The sequence below is a fragment of the Anser cygnoides genome, chromosome 3 (assembly GCF_040182565.1).
Source record: "Anser cygnoides isolate HZ-2024a breed goose chromosome 3, Taihu_goose_T2T_genome, whole genome shotgun sequence".
Classification (NCBI taxonomy): Eukaryota; Metazoa; Chordata; class Aves; order Anseriformes; family Anatidae; genus Anser; species Anser cygnoides.
In genome coordinates, this window is record NC_089875.1 from 2,830,520 (window position 1) to 2,846,665 (window position 16,146).

The 16,146-nt window shown below is 35.7% G+C and overlaps 1 protein-coding gene across 7 annotated transcripts in view; it reads left to right on the plus strand.

Moving 5' to 3' along the window:
• Nucleotides 1-16,146, plus strand: part of KIF16B (kinesin family member 16B) — a 140,057-nt gene that overhangs the window by 25,741 nt on the left and 98,170 nt on the right. For all 7 annotated transcript variants that reach the window (XR_007162244.2, XM_048060972.2, XM_048060974.2 and 4 more), the window contains exons 7-12: nucleotides 39-181; nucleotides 1,553-1,721; nucleotides 1,879-2,010; nucleotides 4,823-4,998; nucleotides 7,834-7,899; nucleotides 10,977-11,036. Coding sequence is in view for 6 of the 7 variants with exons in the window: in XM_048060972.2 (XP_047916929.2) it covers nucleotides 39-181; nucleotides 1,553-1,721; nucleotides 1,879-2,010; nucleotides 4,823-4,998; nucleotides 7,834-7,899; nucleotides 10,977-11,036 (746 nt within the window). In the remaining variant the exon portion in view is untranslated. The remainder of the gene's footprint in view (nucleotides 1-38; nucleotides 182-1,552; nucleotides 1,722-1,878; nucleotides 2,011-4,822; nucleotides 4,999-7,833; nucleotides 7,900-10,976; nucleotides 11,037-16,146) is intronic.

Genomic DNA, 16,146 nt, shown 5'->3' on the forward strand with positions numbered 1-16,146 from the left:
CATGTATGAGCATAGTGTAACACCCTACTTCTCTTTAGATTTGTCTAAACACTTAGTGCAAAATTATGCTGATGTAGAGGAACTGATGGACGCAGGAAATATGAACAGAACTACAGCAGCGACTGGGATGAATGATGTCAGTAGCAGGTCTCATGCCATTTTCACAATCAACTTCACTCAGGTAAAACAACCGTACATTAGTGTACTTGAATTCAGTAACTTATATAATAATTAAAAAATACAGTTTTCAAATCAGCAAGTATGGATAGATGATGGCTGTATGTTTTCTTCTGACAGGGAAGGTTAAAGGTGTGAAAATAGAGTTTTGAGAATTGGAAATATCTTTATCAGTGATCATACACAAAATTTACAGTGCAATAAGATTACTTTGACATTTAATAGATCTTGATTTGGCTAGGAAATTCAGGCTAAATAACACTGAACAGTTAAGGCACATTTCATGACTGCTGTGACAGAAGATACGGCTGAGGAGAATGTTCTGAGTGACTTCAGCAAGAGTTGGGCATGAGCTGCTTTTTATGTTTTTATGCTGTGATGTTATCCAAGGTTTACAAAAAAAAAAAAAAAGTCTTGTCTGCATGTCCTGTCTCTATGACCAAAATCAGAGAGAGTAGAATTGTTTTCTGAGCGTTTTCTTGCTGACTCTTCCTCTGTTACTACTGGAAACCTATTTATATGCCTTGATTTACTGATGGAATGATGGAGAGACTGATCGCATATTTTCAGAGCATAGTGGTATTTTTGTTTGTACTTTATGTCTATATACTCTTTTTCTAATGATACCTGTTCTTTGTCATTGTTTTGAGGAGGGGTTGGGGAGCTTTCTAGACAGTCCATGGGTAACTTGCTGGGAGAAGGTAGCACAGAGATGGTTTGCTCTCCTGATGGAACTTTGTGTGTCTCCACCCCAAAGCAAACACGTGCAAAGTGGCATGCACTAACTGTTCACTAATGACGAATTGCTCATCACAAAGCTTATAGAAGAGGGTGAGAGGCAGACAGCAAGATTTAAAGATCTTTGCTTGCTGTTGCGTTGTAAAATAAGTCTGAATCTATTTATACAAATTAAGATTAAAGTTGGTTGGAAGTCTCAGTTAAAAATCATAGTGTAAAATTGCAATTGCTACTTACTTGAACTTGGAGATGGGGGGGACAATGTGAGTGTAGGTGTATCTGTGTGTGGAATGTGTAACTCTAAATGTTAGTTGAAAGCCAAATAATATGAATGCAGCACAAATGTTTACAGTGCATCAGGTAAATACCAATTCACAATTGTCACTGCATGTGCATAAATGGCTTGAAAGTTGCAAATATTACACTTTCAAGAAATAGCTACTTGTGTGGGAGTTATGCAGTGATTCATGATCAAATGCCTTTTTGTGGCACCTCTAATACACCTGTCTTCTGATGTTGTGCTAATGTAAACAAGTTAAATCATGACATGAAAAGGCAATTAAATTGATTTCAGTAAGATTTCAGAATCTGGTAGCTTAATGCTCTAATGCTTTTTTTTTTTTTTTTTTTTTTTTAGGCTAAATTTGATTCTGAAATGCCTTGTGAGACTGTTAGCAAGATTCATTTAGTAGATCTTGCTGGAAGTGAGAGAGCAGATGCCACTGGTGCCACAGGGGTTAGATTAAAGGAAGGAGGGAATATTAACAAATCTCTAGTTACTCTGGGAAATGTCATTTCTGCCTTAGGTAAGTCACTGGTCTTTATGCTTGGCTATTTGGGGTTTTTTAATTGTTAAGTACTGTTCTGCTAATTTACAGTTTTTATTTATACAAATAGTGGCTTAGCACATAGCAGTTATGTATTTTCATATATGGTATTTTTTTTCCTACCCCCACATCACAGCTGATTTATCTCAGGATGCAACAAATCCTCTTTCAAAGAAGAAACAAGTATTTGTGCCTTACAGAGACTCCGTGTTGACTTGGCTGTTAAAAGATAGCCTCGGAGGAAACTCTAAAACTATAATGATTGCCAGTAAGTGTTTTTAAATTACTTTTTTGGCATCCTGAACAGTTCATGCTTAATAGGATTAGCTGTAAATATTTAGATTCCAGATGCTTCATTAAGGCAGAGTGTTATTTACATGTTTTAATTTTTTTGTTTCTTTCTTTCTTGCTGAGTTTTCTAGTAACACTCTGCTTTTACCTGTGCTCTACAGAACATCTCTTGCAGCAGTAAAACTGTAGGTGGTCTCATTGTGTATAAGGGGGCCATCTAGTTTGTTCAGTAATGTCGTGAGCAATAGCGGGGATGTGTGTTGCCAGAACTTGAGAGTTTGATTTCCATACCCAGATCATCTGTGTGCATATATCACTGGCTACTTGGTCACAAATGTAACAAGGCATCCAGGTTGTGTATGTACTGTCATTAGGTATAAATAAAGGTCATCCAAGTGTATGTGCATAATGGTTTGCATCTGCTCTGACATCAGACTCATTGTCATATTCATCTTTAACACATGCACAGTGTAACGATAATCTAATCTGACCAGTTAAGCTTCAAGTAATAGCTCTTGTGGCTTATTTGCATTCCATACAGCTCTGTTACTTGTGATAAATGCTCAAACTGGGATCTAGATCAAGTCTTGTACCAAGACTTGTACGTAAGCCTGTCCTCAGTCCTCCCCAGGTCGCAAGCTTTCATCCCCATTAAAAAAAAAAAGAAAAAGATTTGTGTGTCTAGTCAATATTGATGTGTGAATTCGTCTGCTTTTTTAAAGCCGTGTTGTTTTTGTAGTGTTAGTGGCAGAACAACCTGGTCTCTTTTGACATTCAGTGGATTAGAATGTCATTTTTATTTAACCCACTTTTTGAGGCATACAGCATTTTAACTTTTTGTCTAAATTTAATTATTCACGATCAGTCATGTTACAAACTTTTTTACAGCTTCCTTTTTACCCATTGGAAGCTCTTTAAGGATCACTTGTTTTAGAAATGCACCTATGGCATAACTGCAGTTTTTTCAATAAATTGTAATGGGAGTGCCAGTTCCAAAAAAACAAGTGAGGATATTTAAGGGGAGGGGTGGATTTGGGATGTCAAAGATGTAAGGTGTGAAGAGACGAGCAGCTCTGAAATTTCTCTTCCTCCCCTGTTCAAATGAGATGCAGTTTAACTGATAGAGTCGTCTTTTGGGAATGGTGAGGGAGCAAAGGTGAGATAGTAAAATGCAATGGATCAAATTCTGGTTCTTCACATGCTTTGCTATAGGCAAATTCTCTTCTTAGCACTTCTTTTGTTGCATGATTTTGGGGATGTTTTTGGAATCCGTGCTGCTTTCTTTCCTGAGACTGATCATAGTATGAAAAGAGGATCTTGGACCAGATGCTGCTTTGTTCTTCTGGCTGTTCAACTAACACTGTGCTGACATGCTTCTTGATGCTTTCTTTCAGTTACACGCTTGACTAACTTGATGTTTTCTGTTGGGAGGGATGGGGAAGAGAAGTTTTAGAAACACGGTGAGCTTTCAGTGCCTTTAGTAATGATTACAGTGCACAGCTGCTTTTTCAGCTACTTCCCCATCTATTAACGATGCATCTGCTAGGCAGAGTCCTGATGGTTGATCTCGTCTCCAGCAGTAACTCTACCGATAATGTGGCTGAATCACCTAACAGAGCCTGACAAGCTGTCCAGATACGTTTGGTGTACCTTTTCTTTAACTAAACACAAAAATGCAGGAAGATCATCTCAAACTCTAGGAAGGGATCTTATAAAAACATGTCCAATTCTGATTTGTCATGTTTCTATAAGATATTGTAACATCCTTTCAAAAGGAAAGTAATTGAGTACTGGAAAGGAGACAGTAAATAAAGTAGTAAAGTGAGTAGTGTGAGCTAAGGGAAGTATACTCTGTTGCTAGAGCATCTCCCCCTAATTCAGGCAGTATCTACCACAGAGAGTATTTATTACTGTTGGTAGAATGAGGAAGGACAGAATATTGGTTGCTTAATTATTTTTGAGGCGTTTTCATTGCCTGATTCTTCAGGTTTCTTGTTCAGTTGGATCACTAAGACTTCTGATCTCTCATTGCTGAACGGTGTTCCCTTCTATTTTTTTTTTCCTCATCTATTGGGATGAAGTAAAGTATCTTTTTTTAAATTTTGAACATCTTATATATTAGGAAAATTATTTGAAGGACAGCATTAGCACTTTCATTAAAAATCCATTATGTTTCCAGGTAGAGTTGTCTGCAAAAATCATCCTGTTTTTCCTTGATGCCTCAGCTAAGTGATAGTTCTGCATGCTGTCAGACACCTGCAGCTCAGCAGAACAGGTAGACTTGTAAATGGGTGATAGAAGCTCTTCTCGTTTTTGTTTTTATGTCTGCTTTTTGCATAAATGCTGTTTAATTTCCTTTCAAAACTTGAGTAAACATACAGTTTTTACCTGAAATGACTTTTCCATTACATGATTACATTGATCCTCGACAAAATACTTGCTGGTTTTCTTACTGTTCATGCAGAAATTCATGAGAGCATCTGTAAAGTATTCATACAGCACGTTTACACTTCACATAGAGTTGTAAATATTAAATAGATTGACAACAAAATTGCTTTATAAATCTTGATCGCTGGACCTAATTATTCTAATACAGTGTTTAATTAAGCAAAGTTGTATTGACGTGAAAGCAGTGGAGCAAGATGAAGAGCTGGAACAAATTGTAGCCGTAGTGGTTATGTATTTCTGTCTCTTCCATGTTAACTTTATCCGACTTTTAAACTATAAGCTAACTTTACTAAATGAAACATATGGTGATGGATAAACTGTTTCTGATTTCATCTCCTTAGCTATTTCACCTGCTGATGTCAATTATGGAGAAACTTTAAGTACACTTCGCTATGCAAATAGAGCCAAAAACATCATCAACAAGCCTACTATTAATGAGGATCCTAACGTCAAACTGATCCGTGAGCTGAGAGCTGAAATAGCCCGATTAAAAGCCTTGCTTGCTCAAGGGAATCAGGTTAGCTTTACTTAAAATTTATGTGTAATTTTCCTTGAGTTATAACATCTATTTCTAGAATGTAATGAGATAATTATCTTTCATTATATTGATTTGAGTAAACAAGCTCTATGAGGCTATGAATGAATATTATTTTCCTGATTGAATCAGTTTCCATATGGCCAGTAGATTTCCTCTTTTAACATAAGGGGGAAAAATTGTCAACCTAACGCTTCAAGTTTTCTCTTAATATAATCAGACCTTGATTGCAGTGTGCTGTGGAACAGGTACTCACCACAGCCAAAGGAGACTGAGCAGTAACATTTGCCATGACTAGTCTGACGGACTGAAGCTGTACTTTAGTATCTTAAAAGTAGCAGAAGGTATTAAGTACCTTAAATCCCTAAAATGTCTATAATCCTGCATTTTATATTTACAAGAATTGGAATGGCATTTGTGTTTGAATGCATGGTACATTAGAAAGCATGTCACACGCTAAACGTGAAAGTATTTTCAGTGACGGTCTAAGAAAAGATTTATACTTTTTACTTGAACAGACTGGAAACTCTCATAGTTAGATTTATGTCTTAGATAAGGGAAGACAAAGAACTGCTGAGGGGCTCTGTCTTCTTAGACTGCTAATTCTTTTCTTCCAGTAAATACCAGGTTCCACTTGTGTGTATGTAATACAGAGCAGAGAAAACATGAATGATATACTAGTAAATCCAAAAAGATAAAAGCACAGGTCTTAGATATTTTTCTCACTTTTCTGATCTTGGTTTGTAAAACTTGCAAAGTTTATTTGATACCAACTGCTTACTTAACCTTACTGTTTCTGAAGCAACACATGGTGATTATGATAGAGGTTATGAACAGAAATAACGTACCCATTACAGACTGGGAGTTCATATGGCCAAGAAATGCCAGTGGTTAAAAGCTATATTGTTTTGGGGTTATTTTTATTGTGAGGAGGGATTCTGAACTTGATTGCCTGAACAACCATTGTTTTGTTTTAAAGCATGCTAATTTGGCTTACGCTTGCAGTGTTGAGTCACTGAGCTATTTGATTTGAAGAGTCAGAAAATGCACTGTTGTTGCTGTTTTCCCCATGTACTAGGCAAGCTGACAAAAATAAATAAATAAATAGTGCTGAAATAAATGTAAATCTTCCCTAAGTCTTAAAGGATAGTGGTTGATTCAAACTTGTGAATAAACTCAAGAAATCTAAGGCATTGGGATTTATCAGATTTGAAAACTTTCATCACATCAGTACAGGTTATTGTCATAACCATCCTGACCAGTATAAAGCCTCTGCATACTGGAGTATATCTGATGTACTTATGGGGCTGTTCAGAATGAAGCACAGTTTCTCAGAAATGTCTCACTCTCTATATATACAGAATGTTGGTTTGCTTTAACAAAGACCTTTTGTTGTGTCTCCTCTTTCCCTACCTGTAATGACCAGCAGAGTTTCTCTTTTGCATGGTGCTATTTCTTGTACTTCTATCAGTATTGGCCACTATAAACATGTGCTGCACAAGCCCAGTTAAGCTTAATTTCTCCTCTGTTTTCAGGGTGATGAAACCAAACTAACAATAAGGAATATACAATCACTCAGGCCAGTCATCTCTTCTAAATAATGCCACTTGAGATGGCTAGATTTAATACTCGAGCAAATATGATATCGGAATACATCTGAAATGATACTTTAGATTTATCTCTAGAACCGAATTTTACTTTAGATAGGCTGTGCAATGTGAAATGTCAGTTCAGCTCAGACTTGTTTTATGGAAGTTTAATACTTCAGCTAGATTTCATTGTATAAAAGATTCCCTGAAAAAGGGGATGGGACCACAGTATGAATCAGTAATAGGTATTGTAGATGACTGAAGCTGAGAGCTTTGCTTTGTTACAGACAATTAGAAAGCTCTTCATGGGTTTGAATTACTGTTCTACTTTTGTATTTCTTTTGTATTCGTTAGGAGGGGAAAATGAGTTTTTGTTCCCTGGATTGTGTGATCACTTTCATTTTCAAAATAAGTTTTGTTTTAGAGTTAAGAAAGTAGATATAACATAGACCCTTTTGAAGATCTAATGCTTTGACCTAGTTCAAAGCTGTAACACAGAGGATATCACAAAATAAATCTGGTTCAGTTCTAGGATGTGTGGGGCACAGCAGAGAACTTGCTTAAGTTAATTAAGTTAATTGTGATGCTTGGTAAAAAGCGAAGTGGTGTTATGTATGCACAATAGAATATAAAAACCTGTATAATTTCTTCTGTAATCTTCCTTTATATTCCTGAAGTGCTGTATTGCAAATGCTTCTGTAGATCACTGAAGATACTGGTACCCAAATACAGTGCTGGATTCAGTGTGGGAGGTCATATAACAATGAGTATTGCTTGTGTGTGTTGTATAGTAATTTTCCTTTTCTAAGGCCAGTTATCTTTATATATTTTTTAATAAAAGATAAGCAGTAAGATATTTCTTATAGCAAAGTCATCAAATGTTGATACATCATAAATTTTTATGTTTAACAGGAATATAGCTTTAAACTTCAGGAGTTACCTGTTATAAACTTGTGTCTGGTTTCTGTGTGCGCATGTGTGTGACAATATGTATCCATAGTGAATGAAAACAGTACACCTAAAAAGATGATTTGTATTCAGAATATCTGCTTTGACAACATTTTGATTACTCTGTTTATAGTATTTTAAGGTAAAATGGTATACATTGGAGTTCAAAATATTTCATCCTAAATAATGAAAGAAGTCGATCAATTGCATTTCTTTCGATTCTGCCAGAAAATTCTCACTGTTTTTCTAACTTGATACTGTGTATTTTTTACGATTTTAGATTGCTCTCTTGGATTCTCCGACAGCTTTAAGTATGGAGGAAAAGCTTCAGCAGAATGAAGCAAGGGTGAGTTATTTCATAAATCAGTTTGACAAAATAAAATAAAAAAGTGGTCTTGATGCAAATGATAGTCATTTTCATTTTTTTTAATAACGACTTAATTTTTGCCCACCAACCAGCATTTCCTAGTTTTATTTTTTTTAATTATATGTTAACTTTTTTTTTGTCTTAGGAAGGTAAGATAACAGATTACAACTAAGAACAAATGATGTGTCTTGGATATTTATATTATAGTTCCCTTCAAGTAAAGAAAATATTTGTTCCTTGGCCAGCTTGCCCTATTTTATTAAAAAGAAAGCATGTTTGTAGGTAGAACAGGGGGGTAAAACTGACTGCATTATGTTACTAAATCAGACTGACAAAGCATTCATACAATAAATATTTTCCAGGGAAATGGTCAACTTGCTCATGCTTTCAAGTAATCGATAATTTATATTGCAGGTTATGTTTTCTGGAAAGTTTCAGTCTTTAAATCTGGAATGGACACGTACAAATATGTTTGGTTTCTAATTAACTGTCTTTCTGGGGGAGTCTAAGATCTGGGTGGATGTACTTCATGGTGTGCCTCTATAATAATCCAGCCCAGTGCAGAAGCTGGGAAGAATTCCTAGACAGTTGAGATTTATTGATAGGGTCCAAAAGAATATAAATGTAATGGCACTCGGATTTCTTGAATTTGCAGTCATTCACTCTTTGTCTTTTTGTGTTAATTCTTTTCTGTCTACTTGGCTGTTCTTAAAGCTACTACAAACCATTAAAAAAAAAAAAACAAAAAAAGAACAAAAGTATTACACAGTTTGGAAAAAGAGGGAGGAAAGAATTTGGAATCATTCAGCTACATGGCAGTGAAATTATTTACTGGCATATTTACTTCTGAGTATTGTCAACAACATGCTAACCAATATATAGATACAGATGCCTCTAAAAAATAGGGGTTTCTTAGCAGGGTTAAATTGTAAGGCTTTCACTGGTGCTGCTCAGACCTTTACAATCAGAGAATCAATGCACTGCTTTCTGAGAATCCTGTTTTGACTGAAGTAATTGGTGGTATAGTATCTGTTTGCACTTCTTGGGATTCTAGTTGGTAATGCCAATTTTAAAGAAATGTCGAAGTACTTTTCTGTGAAATGATTCTTCGAAAATAAACTTCTTGATAAAAATGTACAACATGTATTAGTGTGAACCACAGCTACAAAGCAGACTCTAGGCTTCTTCATAAGCCAAGTTTCTTTTAGGAATGTATTTTGCAACTCTGTAATATATGCAGGAATCCATATTGTGTTGCATTCAATACTTCAGGTAAAACCTACAAAGCAGTGATAGGAGCCTTCAAGTTGTAAATATTTTTTTCATATTAATATGAGGCATTTAAAATGTCTTCAGCTGAATCAGAAGAGTTGATGGTAGTGTTGGTAATGTAATATGCTTTTATTTTGTGCACAAACACAAAGCTTTTATCTAAGAGTAGGGAGCAATATGAACTGCTGGATATATGCTAATTAGAACGTTATTCATGCCCTGACAGTAATCACTGCTTGTCCTGCTCATAAGTGTTGGTCCTCTGCATGGAAAGTATATTGAGCATATTTTATCTTTTGTCAACCTCATTAGAAGGTTATGTGATTACTATTTAATGCAATTACTACAGTCACAATTACTGAAAAATCTTAGTAAATATTGCAGTGTTTATAGCTTTTTTATAATTGAGTGCAATAACTAATTTGTTTATACAGATCTACAGATTTTATCACCATATTTAAATTATCTGACAAATATATAGTGGCTTTCTTTAGCAAATTGATTTGTCCTTGTATAAGGACAATTTTGAATAACTTTCTGTTGAATAAAAATTGCTCTGGCATGGTAATTAGACTTACAATGGACATTCTTCATATTTTCTGTTTCGGTTGTTTTCTGTTTTAACATTCTGATTACCAGTACTAATAATGCACTGAAAAATGTGTTACTTTTCTCTGTTGAAATTTTGAAATGTAAGTAGAAATGAGATAAATTTCTTTAGTTCTTATTGATTAATTTGCACTTGAACTGCAAAGATAGCTCGGGTGGTAGGCTATAGGCTACAAATGGAGAGTTGTTTGGAGGAACAGCTGAAGACCTTTTTTTCCCCAGTGGATTTAAATATAAAGTATTAAAGGGACGTAGCCATTGTGTTTTTCAGCGTTCTGCATGCTGAAGTGAATTTAACTAATAAAGGATTGTGTACGTTTTCAAAAGTCTATATGTTAAATTCCTACAAAGAAATCTGGTGATTTCAGAAAATGGAAGTGTGTGTATGCATGTGTGTGTATATATACATACATATTTATATATGTATGTATACAAACACGCACACACATAAATTTAATATGAGTATGATTCCAAGTCAGCCAGAGCTTTGAGGCTGATCTGCCTGAAGCACCTTCTATACAGCGCCTTCTGAAAATTCAGAAGGGCTTTGAAATGCAAAGAGCCTTTACTGGTGTATATAAGCTATGAGTTAGGCAGCTTGGTGAGCAGAAACAGCAGGGCAACACAAGCATTGATACACAACGTTTTGCCTGCCTGTAATGCCTTTGCAAGCAGGTCCTCACTTCAGTGCTGATTTCCTCCAAGTGTGTGACTTTTCTGTTGCAGCAAACTTTGCTTTCATTCTCTCCTGAAGGCTGTCTGTCTGCGTCTTCCTCTCATGCATGAGGCTGTTTGAGCCAGAACATGCCTAGCTGAGATGTAGGAAAGAAGCTGTCTTCCTGTCATAGTTAAGGGACCATTCTGCTGCAGTTCTTTTCGGGACTGACTAGGCAATTTTTGAAATTATTCCATTTCTTTGAAAATACCTATCATTATTTGAAGTGGCTATCCCTGTCCTTTGTTTCATTTTATATTATAAAGAAGAGCCTTCTAGTTTTCCTTTTTGAGAGAGAAAAATTGTATGGTCACTTAATGCAGGAGTAATAGTTCTCTTTTAAATATTTAAGTATTAAACTTGACAATGAATTCCACTGATTTTTAGTACTTGTGTAAGAATTTATTATCAAGAGCTTTGGAAAAGATGTGATTTTTCAGATATTTGTTTTCTTTTATAGGTACAGGAACTGACCAAAGAATGGACCAACAAGTGGAATGAAACCCAAAATATTTTGAAAGTAAGGCAAATACATCCTTTTTCAACCTGGCATTTGAACTAATCTTAGAGTTTTTTCCTTAAAAAAAAAAAAAAAAAAAGTTCCTGTGATAAGTCACCTTCTTTGGCTTTTTTAATAACACAGAACTTTCTCAGACTTTTCACTTAATTTTTTTCTTTCTTGAGAACTTCCAAGAGCAAAGATTCATGCAAGGGGTGGTATTTGCGAATTAGACTTTACGTAATATTAATAAAAAGCACAACTCTCTGCTTTTTTCAGTATAAAACACTTTATTTATTACAAATCTTTAAAATACTGAATGGTTCCATCGCAAGGGCAAGTGGATCCCCTTAGTTTTTGTGTTGTATCAAGACCTGCGAATAATCACCTTTTAGGTTACACTGGGTATCTCAGTGAATGCAGTGCATGTGGATACAGATTTTTGCATTGGCCTTCAGATTTGTTTCAGTCAGGAGGAGTATGTAAAGTTGAAAAACAGCTTTCAGTGGGACTTCTGCAGTTGAATATCCTCCAGTAGGTCTCCATGAAACAAAACAGATGCATCTGAGCTAAGTGTGCTGTGGAGTCTCCAAGGACAGGGATTTCTGCAACTGATTCACATAAGCTGGCTTGCCTGCACTCTTTATATGACTCCAGACTACTTCTGGAGCAGTTAAATCCACGCAGTGCTCTCTTGCATTTTGTAGATTTAGTATAGATCCGAGAGGGCAACTTAGAGACTACCATACTGTGTTTTTGCATGATGTAGACTGAGACTCTCGAGTTCTCTGCGTATATCTTTGCCTCCATACTGTCCGATTGTACTGGTAAGTTTTTATGTTGGTGTTTGGCTCTTGATGAAAGTGATATTCTGAGGTGATATTTTAATGAGTTACTTCATGATTCTGTACATGTACGCACACAGAGTGATGAATCCCATAGTTTCTTTTTCCACAACATTCACCAGCTTCTTTGCCAAATGTTTTATTTGTTCTGTTAAATAAAAATATGGAAAAATAAACCTTAAGCTTTCATGCCTTGCTGTATATGCTGTGCATATGCTTGTTCAGAGTGCAATTCAAGCACGCATATGGGAGTATTTTTTTTAATTCTCCTTATCACTGACCTGAGACTTGTTTTTGGAGTTGATTTTTGCTGTATATCACTTTTTAATTGTTAGTTTATTTTTTAAGTTCACCTCCATGTCTTTTATCTGACTTCCAAGTAAGTCAAATGGCTCCATGCTTAAAAATAAAGCACAGATAGCTTAGAGAACAGAGCAGGGCTGGTAACTGCCTAGCAGATGGCATGACAGAATGGACTGTTTAGTGTATGTCCAGATATTGAACTGGGAATTACCATTTGCATATTCCTCAGAGATGTTTTGGGTCCAGTTTTACATTATTCCTCTGTTTTGTTATTTTGAAGCATCTATACAGATATACATCTATATAGAACTTTGTTAATCTTCTCTTTACTCAGGTTTAGATTGGAGAGTTCATTGTTACATGGAGAATTTGTGAATTGAAGTTGTGCAATTATGAAGTCAACATGATGTAGGTAGCACGTGGAAAGTCTTTATACCTTAATGTTGGAAATGCGCTGATTATTCCACAGAAATTACAGGATTGTAAGAGGCATTAATTGAACAATTCAAATAAACAAGGAAAAGCCGTGTTTATTAAGTAGTTGAACATAAAGGACTTAAAAACCCAGAAGCTGTAATTCTGCTTTTCTGGTACTGAGCTTTTGTTAGTTTAATTCACACAGCTTCTGTATTTTGCACTTTTATGTGCTGATATTTAGCATATAAATATAGCTTATATTTCACTTTTGAGTTAAAGGCAATTGATGAAACTTTCTTGGCCCTGAAAAACTGAAAATCTGCAAAAGTTTTCATGTCCTTACTGCTTTATTTTGCACCATTTTACTGAAGCTATCTGTATTTTTATTTGCTTCTTGTTTAACAATTCTTGAGATCCCTGCCAGCATATGAGTGGGAAAGAGCTTTTTGGAACTTTGCCAAGCTGAGTAGCAGGAAAGCAGATTTTAAACTAGAGAAAGCAGTGGTGTTTCTTGTAATAGACTCCTTTAACTTCACTGGCTTTTTTGTTTCTTCATTCATATACCACCTCTCACATGCATGGGTCATACCTTGGGTTTATAAAACTAGAAGGTCTTGGTGCACTTTTAGAAATGGGATTGTCGTCATGTGCCCACATCACCACAGTCACAGCTGCAACTTTTTCCGTGCCATAATCTGGTTACATTCAGAATATTCTTTGTTAAGATCTTTAGAATATCACATTTGTATTTGTGTTTAAAATCTGCTTCTCTTTACCTTCCTCCCCCTAAGTAAATAAGTATGGTATGTAGGACATTGATGCTGACTGTGTGGAGGAGTCTGGTAATTTCTTGCCTGTGTGTTGTTCCTTGTCTGTGTGATTTGGGCTTGGTTAAATGGCAGTTCTATTTGGGTTGCATTTATTGGAAGATTGTCTGAGCTGTGCTTGAGCAGATGAGGCTTGTTTGTTGTTGTTCAGTGAAAACATTTAATTATTTAATGTTCTTCCTGCAGCGCACTATGGCAGACTCTAATGTTGAATTTGTTCTTTTCTAATCTCTTTGTGATGGTTCAAAGGTTCAAAAAATTTAACCAGCTTGATCACTCTTCAGAATTACTTTGAACCTTGTCTTAAATTATATCAGTGACAACTAAATGCTACCTTGAAAATACAGAACATTCAGAATGGAAAACTCTATTCAGACAGGAAACACTGAGAACAAGAGAATACCAAGTGAAGGCAAATTTTTGATTAAAAAGTATCTGACAACTTAAAGTTCAAATATTTCAGTCAGTACAGTTCCACGTGTGCAGCTGAGATGTACATCCAGGTATCATTCATTATTTCTGCTTGTAGCTTTTAACATGCTTATTCCCCTTTTGATGTTTTGTCTCTACGTAGTTCACCCGAACTTATGGTTTCCATGACAGGGTTCATCTTCGTGTTGAGGACGTTGAACCATTCCGTCTGTAAATGATACCAATTCAGAGTTTGGTGCCAAGTCTGTGTGACTGAGTGCCATTATCAGCTCTGAACATCGTTTATAATCCTTCGTATGTACTGCTGCCAGAATGAACTTGTCTTGGACTGGCGGTGGTAGCAGTGATAGTGTGCTCTTTCTTCCATGCATTTGGAAGAAGCCCTTTTTTTGTAGGGAGATTGTCTGGGTTCATATAGAGTCTGAACTACTGCCAAATCACAGCTGAAGCCGAAATTCTCCCGCTATCATAATGCAAAGATTAAGACACTGCATACATTTTAAGATGAGTTTAAAAAGGGGTTTAAATCTATGCTAATTCATATGAAGTATCCTTTACTGTAGCATGGCAGCTGCTTGGAGGTCTCTGTCTAAAGGGACAAGCATTGTTTCCAATGGTGGTGTTTACTTCCATACTTGACCTCCTCACTATAGTATAGCGTGATACTCTAACCTTACTAATCTAGCAGTTGATTCTGTTCTCTATCCCTCTTTTTAATCAAAGGCAGGATATTCTAATGCTTCATAAATAGGTAGAGTGATGGTTGGCATTGGGTAAAATACTGCATAGTAAACAGAACTGATAGTGTTTGATTTAAAGCCTGTAGGCTTTGGGTTATTTCCTCAAATGTCATCAGTTGTCTAAAGAATTGCACTTTACAAGACAGTACTGCTTTGCATCGCTTCTCTGTCTTCAGGTGTCTTGCAACCTCAGCACTTGTTTAACTTTAGGATTTTGCTTTCATCTTGCTCTCATTGAGTCTTTCTCTGAATTTTTCTTCCATTAATGTTCTTCGATGCACATCCGTGTGAAAGAGGAGGAGGGAGGAAAAGCTTCTCTTTCCCTTAGCTTAGTCCTTTTGTATTGTTCTGTTAAAGATCAGTCCTGGGGTCTATAATTTCTTTGGATCGTTTCTAAGATGTTAAGGTAGCCTGTCCAACTTTTGCTTTCTTTCTTTGAGACTTTAATTGGTACAAAACTTCTTTTGATGTGGCAGCTATATATGACTGCGTGTGTTGTCATTCTTCTATTTTTCTTTTACTGGCATCTTATTTTTTTTGTTATCTTCTGTGCATGTTCCAATTTCTAACTGTAACCTTTAGCAGCTTTTATATTAATTTTTTAAATGTGCACGTCTTTATATAATTCTCCGCTGTTTTCTTCCAACTGTCTTTTAAATTTCTTCTCCCTCTCACTGTTTGTATAGAAATTGGTTTAATACTTCTAGCGTTTTCCTTCTTTGATGCCATTCTTACCTAGTGTTAAGGTATTCAGATGCTCTTTTGTGTGTGCATGCATGCGTTTTAAGTGGATTTAGTTGCATTTTATTTCATTATATTGTTGTTTGATTCTAATCATGTCATTAGCTTTGTGTAGGAGCACTCAACTGATGTCAAAGGATGCAGAGATCTGTCTTCCCAGAGTCTATGAAAGGACAGAGTCCATTTTTTTTCGTGTGTGTGTCTAATTCTCATGATCAATAGTTTAACTAGTAGCTGCTTCTTATGGCTTTGTCTGGTTGGATTTAGTGACATAGCCTCACTTTAATCAATAATACTAATTCTGCTGCAGTACTTTACCACGTTGTATAAATATGTTATTGAGCACTGTCTATTTGATCTCCTTCTTTTTTGTGCCCTTTGGTTGAGTATCAGTTAATAGTACATTTTTATGTACTATTGTTTTTCCTACAAAAACAATTGTTTTTCCTACCTAGGGAAGAAAACTGTTGCTAATTGTGTCCATTTGTAAGCATTAATATCTACTGTTTTTTTATATTTGTTTTAGCTACATATGCCTTTTTTGAGGGAGGTGAAAAACCCACTTAAATTGCCATTATGAATAAATGCAGGCTAATACTAAACACTTATTCTAGTAGACATTTATCTAAACAGGAATTTATTATCTTTATGAATCTTGGCTACATCCAGCAAAGGCATCAGGAAACCAAAACTGAAAGTAATTATGCTGCTCTGTGTAAGGTATGGATTAGGGTGGCAAAAGCTAATAGATTTTGATTTTAATCATTTCCTTTCCATGCTGGCTTGTATACTGGAGTGAATTCTGTCAAGAGCAGTCTGTTGTATT